At 35.1% G+C, this 26,136-nt stretch overlaps 1 protein-coding gene and 2 non-coding genes across 3 annotated transcripts in view; 2 read left to right on the top strand and 1 right to left on the bottom strand.

Moving 5' to 3' along the window:
* Cps1 (carbamoyl-phosphate synthase 1) overlaps positions 1 to 26,136 on the bottom strand; it is a 117,482-nt gene that overhangs the window by 56,325 nt on the left and 35,021 nt on the right. Inside the window, exons 12-21 of the mRNA XM_047544516.1 lie at positions 24,433 to 24,531; positions 23,404 to 23,499; positions 20,369 to 20,558; positions 19,259 to 19,416; positions 17,548 to 17,676; positions 14,722 to 14,866; positions 12,826 to 13,036; positions 11,192 to 11,390; positions 7,183 to 7,359; positions 3,691 to 3,809 (exon numbers count right to left, since the gene is read on the bottom strand). Of these exons, the coding sequence (XP_047400472.1) occupies positions 3,691 to 3,809; positions 7,183 to 7,359; positions 11,192 to 11,390; positions 12,826 to 13,036; positions 14,722 to 14,866; positions 17,548 to 17,676; positions 19,259 to 19,416; positions 20,369 to 20,558; positions 23,404 to 23,499; positions 24,433 to 24,531 (1,523 nt within the window). The remainder of the gene's footprint in view (positions 1 to 3,690; positions 3,810 to 7,182; positions 7,360 to 11,191; positions 11,391 to 12,825; positions 13,037 to 14,721; positions 14,867 to 17,547; positions 17,677 to 19,258; positions 19,417 to 20,368; positions 20,559 to 23,403; positions 23,500 to 24,432; positions 24,532 to 26,136) is intronic.
* On the top strand, positions 3,279 to 3,386 carry LOC124981465 (U6 spliceosomal RNA). The gene has a single exon (XR_007107989.1). It is a non-coding gene; the product is annotated as a U6 spliceosomal RNA (small nuclear RNA).
* Positions 10,512 to 10,584, top strand: Trnak-cuu (transfer RNA lysine (anticodon CUU)). Its single transcript has one exon. It is a non-coding gene; the product is annotated as a tRNA-Lys (tRNA).

Raw genomic sequence — 26,136 nt, 5'->3', positions numbered from 1 at the left:
CTCAGTGCTTCACACATGCAAGGCAAGTGCTGTACACTGAGCTACAGTCCCAGCCCCCAAATGCATATATTTGAAATCATGAAATAACTTTTAAAATAACAAGTGGTATTTTGATTTTCAGAAGAAAGGAAAAATTTTAGGCCCTCATCATGTGCCAGGACTGCTTTATAATTATATCATTTAAACTTCACAACAAAACTATGAAGTAGATATTAGGAGAAGGATGTGAGGCTGGAGGAGGGAGATAATGTGTCCGTGACTTCACAGCCGGCACAATGATCTCTCTGGTTCCACAGCCCCTGCCCTTTGTGGGTACAGGGAAGGAACTTAGTCCACATCTAGCATTCTGCGATCGTCCTCTAACTTCCTCCTCTTCTCTCAGTGAGATCCCCGTTGCCTAATTCCCCAAGGACCCATGTGAAAAGTACACGGGGACATGGTCCCATTGATACAAGAGAGGTTGGGGTTGGAGAATTTTAGGGTCCTCTCAAAAACACATCAAATAAATAGCTAATTCCTGGGCTCACATCCAAAGCCAGAGTTGCTAACACAGGAGAAGTTGAGATCTTGAAATTCAGTAAACCACAAAGAAAAAACTGATGTAAAAATAATAGCTAGTTTCCTCAATGCTCTCCAACCTAGAAATACACAAGTCAGCTTTATAATGCTAGCCATGAATAAAGGAGCTACAGTTACTTTGAGAGTAGTAGAGACCCTGAGAAGAAACCTCTCTGGATATTTTGAGAAATACTTAGGAAAAAAGCAGAAAACTTCATGGTCCAAGTTCATGGTTGAGGATAATCAAAATACAGCAAGGAAACTCAGTTCTGCACACTTAAAATTCAGCTTTGTTTTCCTTTCAGTTTCAGACCACTGTGTGCCAAGGTAGGACTGAGACAGCTAGTCTTAGTGGTCATCCATTCTTTTCATTTACCTAACACTCTAAATAGCAGTTATGATCATATTGCTATTGAAGCCATAACTAAAAACAAGAAGTTAGGATAGATGGGTGATCGAGTCAAATTGAGGAATTGGAGGCCAGTTGGATCCAGAAGTTGGATACTGCCCCTGGGAGCTTGTAATGTCAGTGTCACCAGAATCCTTTGATCACCAAGATTACCTGCCTTTGCTACCCCTCCCAAAAGGATTCAGATAGGAAATTGCTAATTAATGCCCCTTGCTACCTGCCTGGATCACTCCATTTGGTCCTTCCTCCTGTCCCTCTGCTTCTCACCTTTTGGCCATCCCACCAGCATCTCCTGGGCCTACTCACATAGGCAGGAAGGAGACAGATAAGTGGGGAGAGGGCGGGAGAACAAAGGAAACTTTAGTCTATAAAAGATGCAGGGCACTCTCACTTCTTGGGATACCAGAATACCATCCTTGGCTCCATTTTCCCTCCCAGGATAAGTCTGTGTTATTACCTTTAAATAAAACCTGCTTTATATGCTTGCCTCGGCATGTTTCTCTAATGTTCAAACTTCAACATTTGAGGAAGCAGAACTCGTCACCGATAACAGAGATATCACTATATATGCACCAGTGACTCTCCAAAAAAAAAAAAAAAAAAAAAGAAGTAAACAGTAAATTATCTGTCAAATAATGAGTTCAGATATTAGATTTACTAACGCCATGGATCATCTGTTGACTTTTACTCCAAGTTTTCTTTAGCTTTTGTTACCGACTAGGCATTTTAGCCTCCCTGGATCAAAACAAACTTACACAGAATATAAATAATTTTTAGAATCTTTTACATTATTAAAGGCTCCATATATAAAATGCTTTCAATGTAGATCATTTTGAAGATACAAGAGAAAGTGCCTTTATTTATGAATACATTTATGTCAGAAAATGGAGACTGAAAATGTCAAATTAGCAGCTAATAAATGCAACAGAACATCGAAGTCAGAAAGATATTATAAGTGATCTATGGTGTGAACTGTTCTAATCCTCCAAGGACCATTTTTACTCTCAATATATGCTTATTTCTGCTTAGTTAGAATCTCAACCTGCCTTCTGGCTGTAACAAAAACTATTCAATTAAAACATTAAATTTGTCCAAAAATCAGAATATACATCAAGTGGAAATTAAATCACAATAACATCTGCTCTTTTCCACCCCAAGCCTCTTGCACTGTTACATCTGGCACACTGTAAGTTTCTAGCACCCTCATGTGGTTTAATTGGAGTGGTTTCATAGGCATTTGAAATCAGGTGCCTTAAATTGAACAGTAGAACAGGCTATAATTCAACATGGAAGTTCTGCTGGCAGCATAAACCAGAAAAGGAAATCTTAAGTCAGCAAAATTCTAAGATGAATGTATAGGCTCAATTCCTAACTTATTTGCTATCTACTGCTCATTTTATGTGATCTCTAGAAAGAATGATTTACAGGCAACTATAGCTAGTTTCATCCTTGTCAGATAGGAATTCCCTGTGTTCAAAACCAAGCATATGACATGGAAAATTGTTAAATAAAGAAATACCTAATTTTGCTTAAAAATAAAAGCAGGTGCTTTTATTTCCCAGTTTGTGTACAACTCAGGAAAGCCAGTACAGCAACCCAACTGTTGTTGTAGTTGCTAAATAGATGAGTCACCCAGGCTATCAGAACTTCACTGTCCTCAACAACATTTTAACTAATTGAACTTTCTACATCTTCACAAAATTTGAGAACAATTCAAATGCAATTTTTTTTCCTTCTCTAAACATATCCCTAGGCAGGTTCTTTTCAATAAGAGATTATTTCAGAGCCCTCTTAGAGGGGAGAAGCTAAAGATGACCATACTGTTTGTTCTTAATTTGGAAATGAATGCTCCTCTTATCAAAGATATGTGTTTAAAATATATCCAAGATGTCATGTCATAAGCCTGAGATGCCTTAGCAAGCAGTCTTCCCACAAAAAAATTAAAAAGTAGATTTTAAAGTACTAACATTATCAGAATATTCTCAGCATGAAACGAAATTTTTAAATAATTGGTCATGAAGGAGATAAAAATGTAAATGAGGGAGAGGTAAGGAGTCTATTAACAGAAACTTGCATGTGGCTTATTTGTATGCTGGACTAGAAGTTCCATAGTTAAAAACATCAGTAGGATACCAGAGGAAGACATTTTCTCATCAATATATAGCACTGTATATATAAACTGATATCAAAAGGTAAAAGTAGGCTTCATATCTTGAAAGAAAATTTATAGAAAGCAGGGATATTATTCATTTAATTGCTGATTAATAAAATTTAAATCTGCATAATGTTTGATAATTAGATAACACATTCAGCACTCACTTTGGCAGCACATATACTAAAATTGCAACAATACAGAGAAGATCAGCATGGCCCCCCGCACAAGGATGACACGCAAATTCATGAAGCATTCAGTGTTAATAAATAAATAAATACACATTCATACATGTATACCAATTTTTGTAAACTTAAAAGACCTAATAAAATCATCACTATTTTTGCTGGCAAGAGTGGAGGTGGAAAATGACTAAAAATATTAACGGGAATCTTTCAAAATATAATATCCAAAAATTTGCCACTTATCTTCTGGCTATGGCTACTATTTTCCAATGTTGGTACTACTTACCCCACTGAAGCAGAATTTTGGCCAAATGCTTAAGAATAAGAAGACTATTCAGAAACTGCACAGAACCTCTGTGCAGGGAATCAGAGCAAGACTGGCTTACCTATTGAGCCCTTTCAGTGTCTTTTGCATGTTTAAAATGTCACGCATCTTGTACAAAAACCACTTATCAATGGATGTGAGCTTCACAATCTCATCAAGGGACACGTTGTCTTCCAAGGCCTGCCAAAAGGGAAAGAGATACTTTTTTTGGCAAACATTTATAAACGTCTTATTTGGTTGGAAACAGAGAGCAACCATTTCTCTCCGTGTTGTTTAAAGAGCCTGAGGCTATTCACCTAGATATGAAACATGAAACTGACATCATTGACATTCCTTCCAATAAACCTAAAATGCCACCAACTACATCTACGAAGAGCAGAGAAGATGCCTGCCTTGAGCTGTCAGAGTGGTATGTGCTTAGGGTAATCCCCCCAACAGGTGTTTGCTCCTGATCCTCTTAATTCGAATGGGTTATGGATTATGTATGTTCCAAGTTTGGAACAACTCTTTGGAATTAATAGCATCTCTTGAACTTACCTTAACTACAGGTAAGTCAAATTGGTAAGAAAATTTGGAATCAACATAATGATCATTTAGCTTGTGTTTATGATAGTTACACTTAGGCAAATAGAATATTTTTTATGCCCTCATTCTAGATTCACATAAATATACAAGAGTTAGTGAGAAACCATGATCTAACACTAGATCTGACTTGGCATTATTTGTCTAGAACATTTTCTTGCAGAGGACTTCTAACAGAAAATTATTTTGAATCAGTTACTATGACTTTTGTGCTAAGACAAGCATTTTACAAAATCCTAATTTTTTTTCAGAACAATGTAGTAATAACTTAGGTTCGACTGGCAGCTCAACGTTTTCCTCAAGTTCTCTTTAGCAATTTCTCATAAGTAAAATTACAGCTGAGTAATTAAGCAGAGTAGAAAATGCACCTTAAAGAAGACATAAACTCTCAAAACCAAAACCTTCATATTCAAAAGTTGTCTATTCTTATTATTTTGTGTATGTAAATATATACGTATGCATATGTATACACACATAAATAAACCCAATGAAAAATAATAACCTTATAATATTTCAAAACAACTTATTTTAGAATGATACCCTATATTTTTAAACCTCGCTAGTAAATATATGTAACTAGTAATGTTGCTAATATATTTCAACCAACAAAGTTTAGTTTCCTTAAAGCTTTACTTATTTCTAGCATCAGAAACCGTGATTATAAGTGGTGAGATGTAGCATGACTATTGACCAGAGTAAGATGACATCTAAGGGGAACACTCAAAGTCATGTTCATTTCCTAAGTTCATTTACGTCTCTTTTGCTTAACTCTTCCTGAAACTATAGTCAGATTTCCCAGGACTACAATCTGTCTTTTTTTCCAAGTGAATGAATGTATGATCAACACTATCAGGTAGGTAGCACCTTAAGATACTCATACTTTTAACATCATGCGACTGTCACCCAATCCTGCACACTGCAGGAGGTCCTCGAATCCTGTGGTCATTTCACTGTACAGAAGGACACCTTCCAGTCACATCCACAGTTTTCTATAGCAAGTAAGATCCTGTCAATCTTGGGACTTCACACACTGCAGTTTTGCCACATTCTGCCACTGTAATGAAGTCCATATTGACCCCAAACACGTTCGAGGTTGCTTTACTGTTCTAAAAGTAAATATATATATATATATATATCCCTGTATTCTCCCCAAATCAAAAGAGGTGATGATCCAGTCACCCTGAAATAAGACTGCTACAAAAATCAGACCTCAGAGCAAGTTACCCTTTTCTAAGAATCATGAAAGTAAGTGAAGATTTACACACTCCCTTCATTCTTTTTCCCCCTTCAGCTCTCCACAGTCCTTGCGCTCTTTGTCAAAATCACCAAGTTCCTGGTTGCTGTGGAAATGAACAGTAATGATGACCTCTAACAAACAGAAACCAGTTCATTCTCCTGGCACTCTGACAGACAATAATTTATATCTCAGACACTGCACTTCTTGCTTGTACGTGGGGTACTCTGTATAGGAACGAAACTCCACACATTTGCCCTGAATTCTCTCATCCTTTATAAGTCTGTTAGAAAAGAATGAGAGATTTGCTTGAGTTTTACAGCCTGGTTGGGAACTTGGAAATGCTTCCCTTTTTCATCTGCCTCAAAGTGGCAGAAACATGATTACTAGACTTAAGGGAAATATCCATTTACTGTCCTTTGCCTGAGGAAAAAAAAATTGTACTCACATACACACACACACACACACACACACACACCCTCACCCACAAGAATGTCATGGATTTCTTTTTAAATAAAAGACTAAAATAGGAACAATAAATAAAGGTGAAATGGCTTTTTGGAACAACCTCTTGTCGTTGCTAAGTGTAGCACCCCCAAAAAATGTTAATTTTGAAACTTAACATTGAAAAGTACTCATCAAAAGATAATAGTATCTCTCAGAATTTCAATGGTACTTAAGTATTCAGCATGTAGAAACCATAAGAGTGAGGAGAACACATATTAAATGCAATGAAGGAAGCATCCCTTCCTCTTCTTCCCCTTTCCCCCAGGGCCCTCAACATATGGACATAAAAGTTGAAGAGAGTTCAAAATCATAAACAGCACTTTGCTGTTGCTATAAAGGCAAATTATTATAAAGTCAGATTTCTTCTTTAAAGGTAAAATTCATATTTTCATCAGCTCATCCCACATGCGCACACACACATAAAATGGTCAGTGGAGCTTTGGAGACACATTGTGGTTTGATACTGTTGAAGGATTAATGCCTGAGCTTCTTTAAATGTCAAAAAGCCATTCAGGGATTTCTGACCAGACAGATTCCAGCTGCCCAAGTCACCTTTTATAAAATCAGATGAGCTGAAACTTCAAAACTCTAAGCACAGTAAATACGAAAGGAGATTAATAAGGCATTTAATTTGCATAAAAAGAAACTAGCGGGTGGAAGTGAGAAATGTGGGGCTTTTTTGTTCTAAAACTAACACCAATAAAATAATTACATGGAAAAGCCTATAATCATGGAGATTTTTTTATAGTTAATTGTTGTAATTGTTGTTTAAACACAGAAAAAAGCAAATAATTAAGATTATTTACGGTCTTAGGTAGCAAATACTAAATGATACCCTTGTATACATCTTCCTTTATAAAACAGGGTTTTACACATTTTTAAGGAACAAGTAATGAAGGTGATAGAAAAGGACAAGTCAATATTGCCAAATGTACTTAAGAGCATTGCTACTATATATCCTAAAAGGAAGGGACATTGTATCTCTGTGATAATCCTTTAAAATTGCAATGTGCCCTTAAATCCAAGCTTAAAGTCAAATTTTAAAAAGGCATAATTTTTCATTACTTACAGAATAGTTGATAAAAATCCTTGGAGGACTACAGTCTTCCATAGAAATCTCTACTGAAGAGAAGTAAAATTTTTCCCCAAAGTCCTGAATTCCTGACTATATTCAAATAAAAACAAAACAAAACCATCAACAGTAACTCTGGACTCCTCCTAACATATCACCTTGGCAATGGCATAGATGCGAGTGCTAGATGGTTCTGCCAGCTCTCGTCTGAGATCCAGGTTTGATGGCCACTCTTTGTTCATTGGGAGACGGGAAGTGAAACCATCTACTGAAGGGTGGCACATTCGTAAAGCCTTCTGGAAACTCTCCTCAAAGGTGCGACCAATAGCCATGACCTGCAATGCACATACGAGATCTCATAATGAAAGAAAGAATTTTTTAATTTGTTACAAATCTGGATGCAGAATATTTTTCCCATGAGGCTTAAGAATAAAAAATAAGTGAGAACACTGCTCGAATTTTAGGATTTTTTTTTTTAGTTCCTCTTCCCCTTTCTCCATGGTTTTAGTGAAATGAATCTAACATTAGGTTAGTCTTCTAATTGTCAGAGAATTCAGTTGTATTTGCCTATACCTTCTTTGAACTACAGATCTTAAAATAAGGAATAAGTGGCCAGAGTATACAGATTCTTCCTCAATAAGTTCTTGATGTTATGCCAATGTCCTTTTTGGTAGAAAGCAAATAAATAGAAAATAGATATATGATATATATTAACACAAAAACAGAACAATTTTTAAATGAGTATTAGCATCCACAATAGGTTGGCTTTCTTTATACCTAAGCATTAATATTAATAGAACCTTGAGAATCTTAACAAATCATAACAAATACTGATAGACTATGATTTTGAAAATAGATGGAGCCTAAATTCTCCATGAAAAATTAAACGTGTCTTCCCACCATCTTTACAACTAACAGTATACTAATCAATTAGAAAAACCATGTGGTGATTTAGTTTGAACGTTACAAGTTGCACCTTGCAACCTACCCAGTAATTTTCATTGAATAAACATTGTCTTTGATTCTTTCCATGGAATAATAGATTGCTATGCATTTTGGGACTTCAATTTAAAATAATAACAGTCATAATGCTGCCTTTGGTTAAGTTCCATGAGTGCTCAAATAGATTCGAATTTCCATTAATGTCAGCTTAGGAATCATCACATCAATTGTGTGACAAGGTACATACTCAAAATACACTAAAGCAAAACAGATAAACTTTTCACACTTGCCCAAAATTTAATTAGAAATAAGAGAAGATTCATGATAGCAGGGATAAACAAAGTGTTGGTTCAATTCAGATATCCAATTTGCAAGTCATAATGATATCTTTAAAAACTAGACAATATAGTTATACTCTATATAGCATAGGCATGGAGGAGACTGCTAGAAATCAGTCTCTTTTAGGGAGCATAAAACCAAGAAAATATTTTTGAGGTATTTAAGAAAATTTGAAGTATTATCCAATTAAAATTTAGCCCTAAAGAAACTAGTCCTATAAATAACTCTCCATACATATTTATTATTCATATTCTAATTTGTACAGAATGGTGCATGGAATCCATTCAATAAGAAAAGAAAGCATACCTATATATAAAGGCATGTATAACTTTAACCCATTGCCCAAAATTTATGCTTTTTCATACTTCATGTATTAAATTTCACTTTCATTAAGTGAAAAAATTTCACCACTTTTCAGTAAAATAACTATCATGGCCTTCCTTGACATTATTCTCCCACATTCTCATAGCACATGCATGTACATACTATATTTTTACTTTTACCAAAGATTAATTCATATCATATTTGCTTCTGAATATAAATTCTGAACTTACCAACTGCAGATAATGCATGACAATTATCTACAGTTTATTCACTGCTGTATCCTCCCAGTACCTTGCGTGTGGTAAGAATTCAGGGAATATTTGCTAACTTGAATTGAACTAAACGTAAGGTGTTAAATATTCACGGGCAACAAAACTCCCTCAGATAGTAAGTCCCAAATGAAAACATTACAAAATTCACTCAGATTCTTTTGCCTGCAAATTTTACTATGAACATTATGAAGAAGAATATTTCCCAAGAAGTGTAAACTAAATAACAGTTGCTTATTTGACTGTGCAGCTTTTCATGGAATTGGAATTCTAATTCTATTGTGCCTTGAAAAGCATGATAGGAAAAATAAGATTTAAAATGAGTATGGAGGTGGAAATACCACTACTTGGTGTTTTATAACTACCAAGATATTTTAATTTAAAAGGTCAAGTTGTTTCTTATCATTCATTATTTCAAACTCTTCCATTAATAACTTGAAAATTAAGGAAACCAAAATAGTAATAATTCTGCTTTCCTGTATGAATATGATAGAGCAGTAAAATGCCTTTTCTTTCCATAAATTGGTGATAGATTTAAACTTTATTTTCTATTATTAGTGGCATGTATTTCTTAATGGTTTGTCTTAATGATTCGTGACTCTGTGTCACATAACAATGAATTCCTATATGGAAGTATATGTCATAAATAACCTTTTGCTTCACACTCAAACCACCTTAGATACCTAGATATAGACTATATTCCTACATTGCACAACAAATGAAATAGGCATAAAGTAAGAAATACTGAAAGATAGATAAAAATTTAAGCATATGTTATTCAAAAAATTTCCTCCTACACAACATTTTTTTGGAGGGAAGGGGCAGGGTACCAGGGATTGATCTCAGGGGCACTTGACCACTGAGTCACATCCCCACCCCACTGAGTTGCTCAGCTACCTCACTTTTGCTGAGGCTGGCTTTGAACTCCTAATCCTCCTGCCTCAGCCTCCTGAGTCACTGGAATTACAGGCACCTATGCAACATTTATGAATATAATTTAATAATGATATTAAGAATGGATGACATTTGGGAGGGTTTACTGTAACCCTACCTTAAAAGACATTGCTAAACACTTTACATGTACTAATCCCAAACCTTGTAAGAACCCTACACATCAGGTATTGTCATCTTCATTTCCTGGCTATGATCCTGAGCCTCAGGGTCTGGCCTGAGAGTCTCTAGCTACTAAGTGACAGCTCCAAGAGTTACATCTGGTGGGTTTGGTTCCAAGGTTGGTGCTTTCTCCACTATGCCAAACCTCCTCCATGCAAAAGAGAGAAGGCCTTAGTTGGGGAAGGCAAGGGACTGAATCTCAGAGGCAAGCATCTGAATTCCTTTCCTTCCTCTCACACAGAAGAGCATTGCATCTTTGAAGATGGAATATTCAAAAGCTAATTTTAATTTCTAGTAGTGTAACATACATTATAAAGAATTTTCTAAAGATACCAAAAGGTTAGAACTTTTCCATGTAATGAAAGGAAGCTTAATATTCCACTGTGCTCCTCTCCATCTAGAATGTTTGATCTGGAAAGGCCCTGGTACAGCATTTGGTCCACCCCTCTGCTTTACAGATATGAAAAGTTGAAGTACAAGGAGATGAAAGCTGTAGCAGTGCCCAGTTAGCCTAGTTGGTAGGGTATTAGATCCTTAATCTCAGGGTCGTGAGTTCAAGCCCCACATTGGGCTACAAAATGTAGTTTGTCTATTGTGCCAGGCTAGCTCAGGTAAGGATGCAGGGTTCAGACTCCCAGACCCCGGGAGTTGGGTGGAAGCAGGCTTGTGGCGAGCAGCCTGCAAACTCATTTATTGCAGGCTATACATTTTATAGGCTTTTTGCCCGATCACAATGTGCCATGGGGGATCAGACCACCAGGCTCCTATATGGGTTCCCATGATAACACTAGGTCAACTTGGGGCAGTTGTTTACTTTCCTAGGTAGGAGAAGCGGAACACTCCTCCCTGCAAGTTTACATACTTGAGACATTCACTGCTGTCAGCCAAGAACTAGGATTTCTCCCAACATTAAGCCCCAATTCATAAGATTGGACTACACTGAAATTCCTGACCTCAGCTCAGAGATCTTATCAGTGCTCTCCATTGTCTTTTATGTCATTTAACTTTCTTGATTTGGTTATAAAACATATTGTAACTTGGTTATATTTATGTCAACAAGTGTTTTTATATGTGTGTATATATTATATACCCAAATGCATGGCCTTTTGAATACAAGGACTCTGAATCCTGCAAAATGACCATGTAACATATGTCTCATTCTAAGATCAAAAAGACTCACCTCTCCTACACTTTTCATAGAGCTACCAATTCGGCTAGATGTCCCATGGAAACGGTCAAGATCCCAGCGAGGAATCTTGGTAACCATGTAGTCCAGACTGGGTTCAAAGCAGGCTGACGTCTTCCCTGATACGACATTCTTGATTTCTGGAAGTGGGATTCCTAGGGCAATCTTTGCCGCAATGAACGCCAGTGGGTACCTAAAAAGAAGGAGATGAACTTGTTTTTGAGTTTTTTTTTTTTTTTTTTTTTTTCTTTTGAGTCATAAGTATTGAAAACAGCCCAAAATATTAATTGATCTTTCTTTGAAAGTTTGGTGTCATTCCACTTCAGTGTATAAGGCACACTTGATTGGATGCTCTGCATAAATATTTAATAGCCATATTATTTAAAATAATGTGAGTCATGATAAAGTACAGAGGCACTGCAGAATCCACTTTCTATGCCTTACAGGCATTTCTACAGCTCCCAGCCTTCACCTCTTCAGCTCCAAATCAATAGCTTCCTTGATAAATAAGGTTTGACCTCCACTTGTGTTTAACCTCCACTCAGATGAGAATCTGCAAATGTTATTTTGAAAATAGTATAATACATATCTGTAGGTAGGAAGACAGTGTAGCTAGCTGGTACTAGGGAGAAGTGTAATGGTAAGAAAATGGAGGAATTTGCAAGTTTGGGTTGGCTCCTTCTCTGGGAACTTGTCTGTCTTTATCTGTAATGTCAGTTTGGGTTATTTTTATCTGAGAATATAATTCCTAGAACTGTAGAACCAAATATGAGTTCTTTAGTACAATGACCCACCTAACAGATGAGGTCACTGACAAACACAAGTGTCGTGCCCAAAGTCACATAGTCAGTGGAAGAACCCACTGGGAACATAGGTCTTGTGACTCCTACATAGGCCAGCTTGCCTTATATCACTTCTTGCAGCACTGTGTAGCTACATAAAAATTTATAGAAGTAAATATTTTTGTTTAAGTTCTATGTAATTAAAATGCCAGATTCTAAAGATATTAATAGAAACAAAAGGTTTTAACTAACTTCTCCTCCCAATTATGCTTGTTAGCAGTTGTTAAACAGGAATAAATTTATTTATTTGGCTGCAACATCTACCTGTGGAAAAATCCTACATTGTTAAGTTCTGTGGAGTTTTTTTAATTCATTCATTTTAAAATGATAGATAGTATTGTATGCTTTTATCATGTACAACATTGCTAAAATCCAAACAATATGTACCAAAGACCTGAGTTGAGCAAACTATATTTTTTAATTTTTTAATATTTGCTATAGGACTATACACCTAAAGAAGCCAGTTGAGCACTATAATTAAGGATCAGTGTGCACTTTGCAACATCTGCAAAGTGCAATTAAGAAGCAGATTTTTCACAGCCTGTTTTGACCACCCAGATTTGATTAGTTTATGATTAGCCAGCAAACAAAGCCAGCTAGCAATACCATTTGCTTCAATCTGGCAGCAAGCTCATTAATAACCATGTCTTTAGGGTTCTATAAATGATTTGGAGCGAGCACACAGAAAGGAGGGATATTTATAAATGCAGCACTGTCTTCCACTAGGTGTCCATTTTCCATTTCTAAAGAATCTGCAAAAGGCGTGGTCAATCATTATGGTCTTACCCAGTGGCCTTTGAGGCCAAGGCAGAACTCCGGGACAGTCTGGCATTCACTTCAATGATGCAGTATTCCATTGAGGTAGGATGAAGGGCAAACTGAATGTTGCATTCGCCCACAATGCCCAAGTGGCGGACCACGTTGATTGAAGTACGCCTCAGCATCTGAAACTCTGCATTGGAGAGTGTCTGGGCAGGGGCCACAACAACTGAATCACCTGTAAACCCAAGCAGCACTCATTATCTGGTGGTATATTTTAATAGCCAACTTCAGTGACTTACCAAGTCACTGAAATGATGCAAGACATAGAACAGTCTGGGGATTTGTCGGTAAAATAATTATGTGTGTGTGTGTGTGTGTGTATGCACCTGAGAGAGAGATAAGAGGAAGAGAGATATCAGATATTCCTTCTGATTCTTGCTTTGTTCATATTATTCTGACACATTCTTCTCCCTCTCCCTCTCTCTTTCTCTCTCTCTTTTTTTTTTTTTTTTTTTTTTTTTTGGAAATGGGGATCAAAACCAGGGCCTTGCACATGCTAGGCAAGGGCCTTACTCTGAGTTAAACCCTAGCACTCTGACACATTTCTTATAGAAACCCTTGCTCTATACAAGGTTTCTATAAGAACCTTGTTCAAGTTCATCTAACCATTAAAGCTTTAATCATCTACTTACTGGACTGACATTAGCTTTTTCAACTTCCCTTCTCCTCATTCATCTCAAATTGTCTCTCAAGTTCTTCCTTCTACAGAACATTATCTCTCTTTTATCCAGTCTGGCTCATCTGTCTTCTGTATATCATCCCTTTCCATTCTCATTGCTTTCCAATCGTGGCCCTTGTCTTCAATCTCACTGTCCTTGGTCTCCATTCCTTCTGCCCACAAACATGCTCAGATGTCCTCTGCTTCAGCAAGTCCATCTCCCAACATCACCAGACACAGACTTTTCTCTGTCTTTACATGACTAAATTTCTTGAAATTTTGCCAATTCTCCTTATCCCTCATTACCATATAATTCCTTTCCATATGGCTCCCAGAACTAACTTTGCATTGAAATTGCCTTCTTGGACATCTAAAAACCCAAATTAAATCTTTATTATTGACCTCATACATCATTTGACACTGCCAAAAAACAAAGCTCTTTTATAAAAGTAAGAGCTCTCTTTGGCTTACTAGATACAATTCTACGCTCGCTTCTTTCTAACTCTTCATTTCTCTCCTTTGTCTTCAATACTCATTTTTCTCCTCCCTATAAATCTAAATGTTTCCCATAGTTCACAGTTGACCCTATCTCTCCTCTTTCTGTACTTATGCCCTTGAATACTTTGTCTCCAACTTATTTCCTTCATACCAAATGACTTCCAATGACCTTGTATCAACTTTTTTATTTCTATGCTCTTGAGTTCCATTTCACATTCTCAACTCCCTTCTCAAGAGTTCCACCCACATCTCAAATTTAGCATTTCTAAAATCTAAGTCATCATCTTTGCCCTCTTGTCTAACAGGTTGAGCTTGCTAAGAAAGCTATTTTTATTACTTGAGTCTATTTTCTCAATCACTTGGTGACTAACACCTCAATCTGGTTTAAACCTTCTCAACCTCTAGAGAGGTTGTCAACACTAAATCATGTAGATTTTACCTCCAGTTCATTGATTATATTTGATTCTGTCCACAAATGAAATCAGGATAGTAATTTCTGCCTTACTTCATAGGAATTTTGTGAAGATCAAATTAAATGTGACAATATTTGCAATGCTATGAAACACTGTGCCTGTGTTAAATGTTATCATTAGTCTGTCAGATAGGAATAGCAATTTAAAGAAAAGAACTTCACAAAGACTGCTATGGTCATCGAAGTCATGAGCTAAAATCATTACTATACTTCTCAAAGATTCTTTGCCTACCTGTATGAACGCCCATGGCATCAACATTTTCCATGTTACAGACAGTGACGCAATTGTCATCAGCATCGCGGACCACTTCATACTCTATTTCTTTCCAACCTGTCACTGACCTTTCCACCAGAATCTGGTTGGTCATAGCAAATGCCTGGAAATTGGTGACAGGAGGTATCAAAGAGTAAGGAAAGGCACTGGCTTAAACAAGGATTTTTAGCAAAATGCTGTGACCTAAATCTTGGTCAGCCCTGAAGTCTCAAACCCAGTCTCCATATTCCCCCACACTCCAGACGGCACAATGTGTCAGAAAATCAGTGAGACCAGGAATAGCATCCTGCAGTGAATATGCTTGATTTACATTATTGAGGCTTGCCATTCAAAGTGCTGATATGACATTAAATCAAACTAATTTAGGAAAAAGAGAAAATAATTGAGCAATCAGGCAGAGGGAAATGAAATTATTTCAGCAGCTAGGCTTCTGTGAAACCAGAAAATGTGATAAGTACAAATAAATGTGGAAAAATAAGTCTAAAGACTCAGGCTTTCTCTAAAATAGCTGAGGGTGCTTTGTACAGTGTCACACACAATAAAAGTTAGTTGATGTTGATGAGGGGGAGAAAGGAGATGATGATGGTTGTAGACAGTTAGCCAAGATGGCATAGGAGACTTGGGAATTAGAAGAATCATATGCAGCTATTATTATGGTTAATCACTGCTTAAGTGCTTAAATACTCAGAGTCGTATATCATGCATGCCTGATTAGACAGAAATGAATTAGTATAATTATCACTTCATATTTACTGAGTACCCACAGTTGGTAGAATACTGATCCCAAAATATGAAAGAGACAGTCTCTGACCTTAAGACGTATAGTGACTGATACTCTTAAGACAGAAATGTCCCTTTATCTCCTAATGTATTTGATTTAGGAAGGCATGAAAGGGAAGGTACTTTGAATTTTTTTTAATTATTAGTAGGTTTTATAATGACATAATAACTCAATTTAAATTTTTCCATAGTGTATCACAATTTTATTTATTTTTTTTTAACACCAATCATTGCTACAGGCTCTAGCACATGCAACTGAAAATGTGACACATTTGTCCCCATAGCTGCCTATTGTGAGGTTCTCAAAGTGGTTAGGACATACTGTAACCACTATTAACAATTTAATAATGACTTATTTACCTTTGGGGTTGCCTGCAAAAAGAAATCTAGAAAACTAAGGTTATGAATTTAGGAAGGCTTTTTGCATTCTAGTGAACTAGAATGAATATTTGGGTAGAAGGAAAATTGAGATAATTTTTACCTGTTTCCTCTGTTTTCTTTCAAGTCTCAGATTTCATATAAAAAGTTAACTTGGGGACCTAAATGAGTTAATGCAGATCCTATTTGTATTAATTATAACCTCGAAAATATAAGGGGATGACTCAGGATATAATGCTATCATTAATTAATTTCAAGGGAAAAGCCAGGTTTTCAATAAGCAAACTCATTCAATAGGCTAATGATTACTTTAACAATAAAAATAATTGAAAACTAATCCATTCCAAAACTGTCTTCGCTGTAATCTTTTGCATAACAATTTTAGAAATCAGAATGGTTTTATAAGTGAAAAATATATTTTAATAGACAATAAGTACATATTACCACTATTGATGGTAATGATCAGATTAATATTAAGAACATTTGGAACATCTAATACACTATAGAAAATAAATTTTTATATGTCCATATGTCCATGTAAATGTTTTTTGCTTTATTTGCTTTAAATATATGATTCAGAAAAAGAATCATTTATATTAAATGTTTCCCTCTTTTTTTTTTTTTCCATATTGGGGATTGAACCCAGGGGCACTTTACCACTGAGTCACATCCCCGACCCTTTTTATTTTTTATTTTGAGACAGAGTCTCGTTCAGTTTCTGAGAAACTCGCAAAGTTGCTAAGGCTGGCTCTGAACGTGTGATCCCCCTGTCTCAGCCTCTTGAGCACCAACACATCCATCGTTTTTTGTTTTTTGTTTTGTTTTGTTTTGAGCATATCTTAAATTTCTGAAGATATTTTCTTTAATACTCAAAAAGTATTTGGTGTAAATCTACATTGTATACAACCATAGAAAAGTTGTATCCCATTTGTATACAGTGAATCAAAATTCAGTCTGTTTAAATAAAAATTTTAAAAAAGTGTTTAGCAATAAACTAAAGTGATTTTGATAGAAAACAAATTATAAATGCTTAAATATCACTTTTGATTACATGTGTGTATAGTAGTTGACAAAGTTCACTCATTTGTTAAACTGGGAGGTTAATAGAATATAGAGTTTAGTCATCTGAATTTTAGGTAAACTATGCAAAGTACTTCGCTTCACTTACTGGGTATGTGAATTCATGTTACATTGTTTCAAAAAATCATGGGAAAATGAGGCATTATATTTTGATTCTTTTCTTAACCACTAAAAGTATTTTAGCATTATGAATGCTGAAGAGTTGGATTAAGATATAGTTGGATTAAGTTCATATCATTGAAGGTAGTAGACTATATAATAAAGACAAATCTTTAGGCAAAGTTTACCTAGAACCTGGAGGCTCTCACTGTATCCTGGCATAAATATGTGCACTTCAGTTCCCTCTCAGAAGTGTGGTCTTTTCAACCACACTTTTAGAGAAACAATAGTGATTTAGAAAGAGAAAAAGGGTCATTTCTCCTCTGCATAACTTTATCTAGTGGGAAGAGAATATCCAGCCCATTGTTGTTTTGGGTTTGGTTTGGTTTGATTTGGTTTGGTTTGGTTTGGTTGGTTGGTAAGAATGTCATCTATGAAAACACCTACCTTTGTGCTAAGGTCCATTAAGGTCTCCTTATTGGGACAGATGCCTGAGCCTAAGCCACCCAGGGCATAAGCAGAACGAATCATGACAGGGTAGCCAATTTTGTCTGCCGCCTTCAAGGCATCCTCAATCTATAAACAAGAATAAGGACACCAAACTTGAAAAGATAACCACACTATCAGGAAAAAAAGAAAGAAAAAGGGAAAATACCAAGAGCCTGGCAATTTAGGTAATCAGTTGATTTGGGGAGCATGAGTATGGAAAGGTTCTATTATTCCCACATCTTCTGAAAAAAATATGCTGCAATGCAAAAGTTAAGTGAATTTCTGAAATTCTAGGAGACTTTAAATACATACATATATATATATATATATATATATATATATATATATATATAGAGAGAGAGAGAGAGAGAGAGAGAGAGGGAGCTATCTATACATATAGATAGATAGGCATAGATATATAAATATATATGTTCACTTTTTCTGATAAATCATATCTTGTTCTCTAAAAATATAACCATGGTCAAATAATCATCATGCATTTGAAACTCTTCATACATACTGAATTATTGAAATCTTTAAGTTCATGTTTAAATGAAAAAAGGTTTTCTATTGCTGAAGCTAAGATGGTACTACTCCACAATAAGCCATTAAGAATACTGTACAGAAAGATATTTTTCATTTTTCAAGTTCGGTCTGAGAATAGTCCCAAAAGCTTGAATTTTTTTTAACTTACAGAATACAACATATGGTGGTTATATTTTTCTGTCATGGAATATTATTACACCACCAATGGGAATGTAATTACACCTTTCCCATATGCCTGTTTCTCATCCTGGGGAAGCAAGGACATAATTATATCTGGCAATGGAAGAATAAATGTATGGCAAGAGCTTCCCAAAGTGTTCAGCAGAGCTTTCCTGGGATTATTCCTGATTGACAGTACTTGGTAGCATTCCTTCCTGAAACACACATACCCAACTTTAGTTTTCTCAGTTGTGCCTGCCTTATCCCTAAGGATTTGCCTATTTCTACAATAGGAAAGTAGCATTTAAAACCTCCTCTAGCACCTCCACTTCACCAAACACATGCCCAAAATCAAAAATAAGGTTTGGGACGAAAAAGGATAAACAGTAGGCTGATTATTTCCTGGAAAATGATAAGACCCTATTGATAGGCATAGCATACAATGAAAAATGAGTAATAGAAAAACAAAACTATCCTCTTTTAAAATTCTAAGATATAATTTCTCAATCATGAGTCTTACTGAATGGAGCTATTTCATTCTAAAAGGTTATTCTATTCAAAAAAAAATGTTTTAAATCCAATCCCATTTTCAGGGCATTTGGACACAAATGATGTATGACTGATCTCAGGAAGAAGGAAAAAGTCACTTCAGTATTGCAAGTTTGTATTGTTCTTAGTTTCAGTTTAGGAGACTGAGATGCCTTGGCACTTCAACCACTGATAAACGCTTCATCTCTGACCTTGTGTTTCTCTTAACATAAAATGAAATATTTATACCTATCCCTAATATTTCAACATTGAATGCTGCCATGAATATACAATGTCTCTGAGGTACTCATACATTTCTGGAAGAAAATACATGCAAGTATAAGAATTTTAACTGTTATTACTACATGTGACAAATCATTCTTCCTACAACCCAAAATAAATAATGCCTGTTTCCCCAGATAGAAGGATTCCTTACTGATTCCACTGCAAAACTTGGAGCTATCTTTTCATTAATCTCATTTAGCTTGTCTGAGAACAGTTGTCTGTCTTCTGTGGCCATAATGGATTCAACCGAAGTTCCCAGGACTTTCACGCCATATTCCTTGAGCACACCTCTCTTGAATAGTTCCACTCCTGCAGGAGAACCAAATATGATCACTTTCTATAATCTCAAACTCTGTGTCTCCTTTAACAGATACCTGAACACAATGTTTTTAAAAAGAAGTCTTAAAGTTAATTCCAGAATCTTAGGAATCACTGCACTCCATGATATAATTGCACTTAGAAAAATATTTGAAATAAAAATTCTGATACTGCTATTACTTATATTACCACCACCTACACATTAACTTTAGTATCTCTCTTTATTAACATAAATCAAAAAGGTACACTAAGCCTCAAAATTTCAGTGTATTCCCATTCCTTCAAAGGTATATTCAGATAATAAGATTCTATTACTTAAATAATCTCACATAGGTTTCTATCTAGGTTAAAAACATTATCAAAATTATTTATATTTCTTTTGCCTTGCCATCTAACTTTGGATTAGGCTTTTATGTTTGACATACAAATGTATTCCAAATTGTTCACCCCAACTTGTTAGAGATCCTCATTCATGATCTAGCTGCAAAAATGTGAAGCATCGTGAAGAGGACTGAACAGCACACTCAACTGATGCCTGAAGATGGTAGGAGCTGATCTATCTCATTATGAACATACATGTGAAAGTCAGATGTTTCAGGACCAGTGCAGAAAAACACTTAATCTATGTTAAATCTCACTGTTCATTCATAATATTTCTTAGACTTCATGATAACAGAGCAAAACCACATCCTAAGATGGAGGAAGAAAGCACAAGAAACCTGTTAAAGCAAAAGTTTTCTTTATTGCTCAGCTGTTTTGCAAAACAAACTAGTAGAACTCATCATATGACATTTCCAAGTGGGTGTTTGCTAACTGCTATCTCACATGTTAGAAGAAAGGTATTTTGAGTACACAGAACACAATCATTAGATGAGTTCAAACAAACTGTGTCACATGTAGGTATCTGGGTCAAAACTCTACAACTGAACTTGAAAGAACTCACCGCAGTTCAGAGCTGTCTGGCCACCCATGCCTAGGATTAACCCATCGGGCCGTTCAGCCTTGATGACCTCGGTGACAAACTGAGGGGTGATGGGGAGAAAGTAGACGGCATCTGCTTGCTTCAAGCCCACCTCATTGGTCTGCACCGATGCGATGTTGGGGTTCATCAGGACAGTTTTGACATTTTCTTCCTAAAATAAAACCATCAAGTATCTGAATGTATGATCTAAAGACAATGGCTACCCTCAAATAAAGGGTTATGGGGAAAGGAGCTTTGGGGTTATTTTGTGGGTTGGATATAGTAATCAGTAACAGTACATGAGAACAGAAATCAAAAAAAGATAAGTTTTTGGTCAAAGAAAGGAAGAAATTGCCTCAAAATAAAACAATCAAAAAAAATTGCTTCACAAGGGTTACCACCAGTTAGAGGTCTACAAATGCTTGAGCTTTATGGCTCAACTGACTTAAAAAGAATAAAATAGTCAAACAATTTTAAAATGAGTAAATAGAATTACAGGCAACATCAAAGTTGCTTCTCCTTCTATTATCTGTCTAAGAACAATGTTGAGTGTACTTTTAAAATGTAGGATAATGTGTTCTCCTCTTGCTAGAAGCACTAAGAGCCCTCTGCTGATTCCCACTGTTTTCTAGATTTTCACACCTGCTATAGTACTTTAACAAAGAGCACTATACAGCTGTTCATACATATTACATAAAAGGAAAAATAACTATTGGCCAAAAACATAAAAACAAAAATCCATGCTTACGTTCATACATGCATATGTGTGCACACCCTCATGTGTATACATTAAGTATCCATAACCCTATCTATTTCTTCCACCTGGAGACCTTCAAAACAATTCTTCATTTAGGCTACTAAGAATGATATGTTTTATAAACCTGGATGAGGGTGACAGTTAGCAAAGTAATTATTATGAAATATGGTCAGATGGTTCTTATTTCATAAGTTAGCATGTAAAGTCCTACATACCTTAAGGGGAGGATCTGAAAAAAATATTAAATATTTTTCCTGCTACTTTAAATTCAAATAGTCTCTTGATGCATATAATTTTCCATTAATTTATTTGATTTTTATACAAAGACCATGGGAGATATTTCCACTTTTTAGATGAAGAAATTAAGGTTCAATGAAGTTACATGGTTCATCAAAGGTCATAGCTGGTAAGTAGCAATACTAGGACTCTAATCCAATGTTATGACTCAAGTCCTATGACTTGTCTCAATATGAGTCACCTCTCAGGATTTTAAGAAATTGTTCAGAATGAGAGCATTATTTTTTCTTTTTTATGAGAGCATTATTATTAACAGAATGTTAGCGTGATACATATAGATAAGCAAATGCATCTTGAATGTGGGTTGTAATTTAAATAATTGAATCTGAACTAAGAACACATCATCAATAGAACTTACAGAAAATCTCTCTACTAAAGAAAAGTTCCACACACTGGAGTATAATTAGGTATTTTTTTTTAATGTGCTTTACAATGAATATGACTATTTTCATAAATTATGCAGAAAAGGATCTCATACATACATAGGCATTAATTCATTTAAAACAAATAATTTTGAAATATTTTTAACTAATTTTATATCACTTTTTCTATTTTTTTCTAATTTGGGTTATAATACATGCACCATATAATTGTTTTTAATGTTTTTATTTTATAAATTTATCTCTAATGTCCTCCTAAGTAATCATAACATGACAACTACAAATTTGTGTTCTTCAGCTACAGATGGATATAAAATACACAAAAATACAAACTATGAAATATTAAATTTTCATAAAACTCCCAAATAGCATAAAAATTGTACACTACTTACAAATATTCTAAAGCCTGAACACACTCAGATTGTACTGTAATTAATCTAAACCACTGGACACCATCCTCTGATTATCTAGATAATAATAAATTAAATCATAATACCATGAAGTAAGACATCTTTTTAAAAACATGAATGAAAAATATATTCCTGTGCATGTATATCCATGCATGCATAGAGAAGATTATAAAGAAATGAAAATGAATAGGAAGAATAAGGTATTTCAGGCTATGTTCCACCGTCTTCAACAGACATCTATCAGAGGAAAATCTTTGACTATAGAATACTAAGAAAAGAAAACAAGAAAGACTTTAGCCAACTGTTTTTCTATGCCTGCTGTCCTCTGCTGCTGACATCTCGGTGCTGCTCACCACTGGGGGTCCCTGGTGAACACCTCTACACTGCAAAGCCTGAGGCAAAGTCACAGAGAGCTCACTTTGCCTGATTAGCACAAGATGCAGACAGACCAGGTGGGGAAATAACACCAAAGAGGGGCCAAGTTCACTCTCCAATAGAAATTCCTCAGATATACAATACAGTTTCTCTAAAGTGGTATTTTACTACAATCATGTTTAAAGAGATTTCAAGAAATTGAAGAAATAAGGACAGATGCTTCCCAACTTGGGTATCAAACATGCTCCTTTTCACTTGAAACTGTAGTCATATCAACCTGTTCTCCAAGTAACTGATGAGGAAATTGGGTCCCCTGGTGACATGTAATACTTTCTAACACTCAAACAAAGTACATTGTTGCCCTTACTCTCCCAACTAGAGATTCCCATGTCCACCATAAAGGTGCCTGAAGCATCTTGCAGAGCATTTGAAGTATCCTTAAGGATGCTCAAATTCCCTCTTTCAAATGAAAGACAAATGTATTCACAGCATTCACTGACTCAAAAGAAATAAGCAGCTTCTGTAAAATGTAGATTTGTATGCTTTCACTATGAGTAAGCAATAATTTATAATTTTGGAGATCAGTATAACCTCCTTAAACAACAAGTATGCACATTTGAAAAAGTTAAAAATTTTGTTCATGAACAAACTTCTTTTAATATAGACATGTAAGTATAGTTAAGAAAAATAATTATAGCAACTTTGAAAAGAGGTAGGGTCATAAATCTAAATTACAAAATACTAATTAGACTCATTAAAGAGAGAATATTAATTCTAGCAGAGCTCATGTTCTCTCACCTTCATGGCTTTTACAGCTTGAGATCCTGAATAATCAAATTCACCTGCCTGGCCAATGGACAGACCTCCAGACCCTAGGATAAGGACTTTGGAAACCTATAAACAACAGGAAAAGGACATTAGTTTTATTACTATATGATGAAAATAAGGTGTTTTCAAGAGTGGAAAGGCAAACTATATTGTCTGCTTTTATGTAATGATTTTAACTAGGATACTTCAAAAAATATATCAAATGAGGGAAAAGTTTGACAATTTAAATATTCTCATTTCAATGCACTTCCAAAAGTTCATGAATACTTTTTTCACTTAAGTGAAAAATAATTTGGATATTTTTGCATATTTTAAATACATATTCATATCTAAAAATGTCTATACAAATATGTTAATAAACATAAATACAATCTATGTATGTATGCATATATGCATATTTTTTAAATACAAGTACGTCCTTCTATATTTTATATAATAATGTGTGGACGATGATAGTTTAACTACAAATAAAATGTGTGGATATCTTGTCATATTAATATATATTCAAATAAATAAGTCCCGTGCCTAATCCATTTGCTATTTAGAAGTAAAATTATGTTATTCAGTTTATGATATTGAATAATGACTTTTCTAGTTGAAACAAAAAGTTGTCCTAACTATAATGATTCTGTAGTCTGACCTGTATCTCAGACTTTACATAGGACTATGCTGGTTTGGATAAGGAAAATATATCAAAGTACAAACTAAATTAATGCTATTCATCATTAAATTATGTTATTCAAAATGTTAGAACATTTTGAAGAAGTAAATTTTAATAGGTATGGTTTTAAATCTAAACATGAAAAATTACAATGAATATTATCAAGAAGAGACCAAATAATTATTTGTGAAATTCTAAGTGAATACAGTGTTACTATCATCTTTCATAAATACTGGTGTCATTTACATCATTTGCTTTAAGAAAAAAAAGAAAAGAAAAGATCACATGATAGAGAAAATCTAAAAGGCATAAACCAAAAGAAACCCACATATACTAACCTCAACTCTAGATGCAACTAGTGCTGGCTTTGGTAGAACGGCAGTAATGGTTGTTCCTTTTCCCTTCTTTATCAGTGAGAAAAAAGAATCAAATAGGTACTAGGAAAAAAAAAATACAACCAACTAGTTAGAAACTTAGAGAAACATGTATCCCATTTGTTTACAATAAAAAAAAAAGAAAAAAGAAACTTCAAACCCCCATATGCTTGCCAGTAAAATACAGGATGCTCTATTAAATTTGAAATTCAGATAAGCGATAAATAACTTTTTGGCATAAATTTCCCTATGCAATATTCAGGTTTTTGTTATCGCTTTTTGCTTTCTTGCCAGTAACTAAATATCTACTGCCATAAAAATTATATAAAATAAACACTTCTAACTCTTGCCTTCAAGTTCTATGAAAAGGAAGTTTTCAACAGACAATAAAGATTTCATATCATGCCTTCTGAGAATATCAAGTTTCAGTCTCTTAACTGTAAATCATTTTCTTCTTCTAAATCAAATTCTAACTAGACCAAAAAAATTGAAGTTAGATCACTATGCACCCTAAAATAAAAAGCTGGGATTTTTCTTTTAAATTTCTGTCAGCTCTAAAGATAATCTCTAAAGATTTATCTTAAACGTGACCAATGAGTGTACTTCTGCTGTTTCAGTAGTGTTTTGGTTTGGGTATAATGTGTCCCTGCAAAGCTCCTGCATTAATGTAGGAATATTCCAAGGTGAGACAGTTAGATTATGATAGCTGTGACCTAATCAGTTTATCCCAGATTGAATGAACTACTGGGGTGACAATTGTGGGTAGGTGGAGAGTAACTGATGAGTAACAGAGGAGGAGATGCCCTGGAAGGGTACATCTTTCCTATGGCCCCTCTCCTGTGCCTCCTGGCTATCACAAATGGAGCGATGCTTCTCCACCATGCTCCCCCACAACTACCACGTGATGTACTCCCTCACCTTGAGCCCAAAGCAATGAAACTAGCCATCTATAGACCGAGACCTCTGAAACCATGGGTCCCAAATAAACTTCACATCCTCTAAGTTGTTCTTGTCAGGTATTTTGGTCACAGTAAAGCTGACTAACACAAACAGATACATCAAATTTCAGCAAAAATATTCATTTTACAATTTTTTTTTGTAATTTTTTTTGGCAGGACCAAAAAAAAGAATTAAATCATACTGCATTTGATTACCTATCATTATTGCAATGTTTCTAATTTGAAGTACTAATATAAACTAACAATTTAAATGTCAAATTTTAAAAATGCTTGGCATGTGTCACATGATATATGTAGCTGAATTTTATTTATGAGTTTCATCCTGAGTAGATAATATCATATTGGTTTTGACCATTAAGAACCAATATGCCCCCAAATAGTAAAATAAAACAAAATACATATATCTGAAAAGGCAATTCAGGGATGAGAGAGAGGACTTCATTGAGGGAAAATTGTTATTCTCCTCATTTTACCTGGATGTCTTTTTGAGAGTGTCTGCTGACAAAGAATTATCAGCCTACTCACTCCTGGAGGCCCCTGGGTGTGAGGGAGGAAGTCACACCACACTTCCCAGATTTCCCTCGGTGTCATTGTGAGCTCTTTTTTGTAAAGATCTCCTTGAACATTGAACCAAAAGCTCACATAAAAAAGTAAAAATATTTAGATTGGAAGCAAAACTCCTCCAAGCATTCCTTATGGTTCTTTTCCT

Source organism: Sciurus carolinensis, chromosome 3, assembly GCF_902686445.1.
Source record: "Sciurus carolinensis chromosome 3, mSciCar1.2, whole genome shotgun sequence".
In the NCBI taxonomy this organism is placed as follows: Eukaryota; Metazoa; Chordata; class Mammalia; order Rodentia; family Sciuridae; genus Sciurus; species Sciurus carolinensis.
The sequence above is the reverse complement of the archived record's forward strand: the minus strand, read 5'-3'. Positions and strand labels throughout refer to the sequence as shown.